The 677-nt window shown below is 43.9% G+C and overlaps 1 protein-coding gene across 6 annotated transcripts in view; it reads right to left on the bottom strand.

Annotated features, from left to right (window-relative positions):
• Nucleotides 1-677, bottom strand: part of tpk1 (thiamin pyrophosphokinase 1) — a 65,768-nt gene that overhangs the window by 35,411 nt on the left and 29,680 nt on the right. For all 6 annotated transcript variants that reach the window (XM_032503614.1, XM_032503618.1, XM_032503619.1 and 3 more), the window contains exon 6: nucleotides 41-136. In XM_032503614.1, the coding sequence (XP_032359505.1) occupies nucleotides 41-136 (96 nt within the window). The remainder of the gene's footprint in view (nucleotides 1-40; nucleotides 137-677) is intronic.

Genomic DNA, 677 nt, shown 5'->3' with positions numbered 1-677 from the left:
TGTGTGTGTGTGTGTGTGTGTGTGTGCAGTGCATGTTTACCTGTAACTGTCGTCTCTGAACTTCCTCCACCATGATTGCAAGGCACTTGGTGAAATCAGTTAGATCCTGGTCAGCTGTTTCTATTAGCTTGCATCCCTACGCACAACGAAAAATTTAATCAAACACAAAGGCAACAAAACACAATCAGATGGATGTACACACACACAGATAGCAAAACAAAAACCCAGGCAGAGATAAGGGATAGGAGGATAAAACAGCACAGAAAAACAGAACTAGATAGAGAGATGGGGAGAGGTATAAATCAGTGCTTTAGTCTTGTCTGGCTGTCTATGGGCTGTGTTGCTGAATAATGTAGAGGTTCCAGTCAGTGGCCCTAAACTACAGCATCCAGGTAAACAACCATGCTCTGGCTTTCTCTCCCTCTTACTCTTTCTCTCTCCATACACTGTCCTCCTGAAACACACTAACTTTGCTATCGCACGCACTCACGCACAGTTCACACAAACTTGCTCACTGTGCTCTATTTGATCCCATCCATCCCCCTCCCCTCGGATGCTTTTCTGTTCTCTCCCTTCCATTTATGCAGAATTTATTATTCGTTTCAGACAAATCTCTGAGGGAACGCCTCAAACTTTCCTATTGTTCTGCTCCTTAGGCATTACCATAAAAGTCTGTT

The sequence above is a fragment of the Etheostoma spectabile genome, chromosome 22 (genome assembly GCF_008692095.1).
Source record: "Etheostoma spectabile isolate EspeVRDwgs_2016 chromosome 22, UIUC_Espe_1.0, whole genome shotgun sequence".
Taxonomy (NCBI): domain Eukaryota; kingdom Metazoa; phylum Chordata; class Actinopteri; order Perciformes; family Percidae; genus Etheostoma; species Etheostoma spectabile.
The sequence above is the reverse complement of the archived record's forward strand: the minus strand, read 5'-3'. Positions and strand labels throughout refer to the sequence as shown.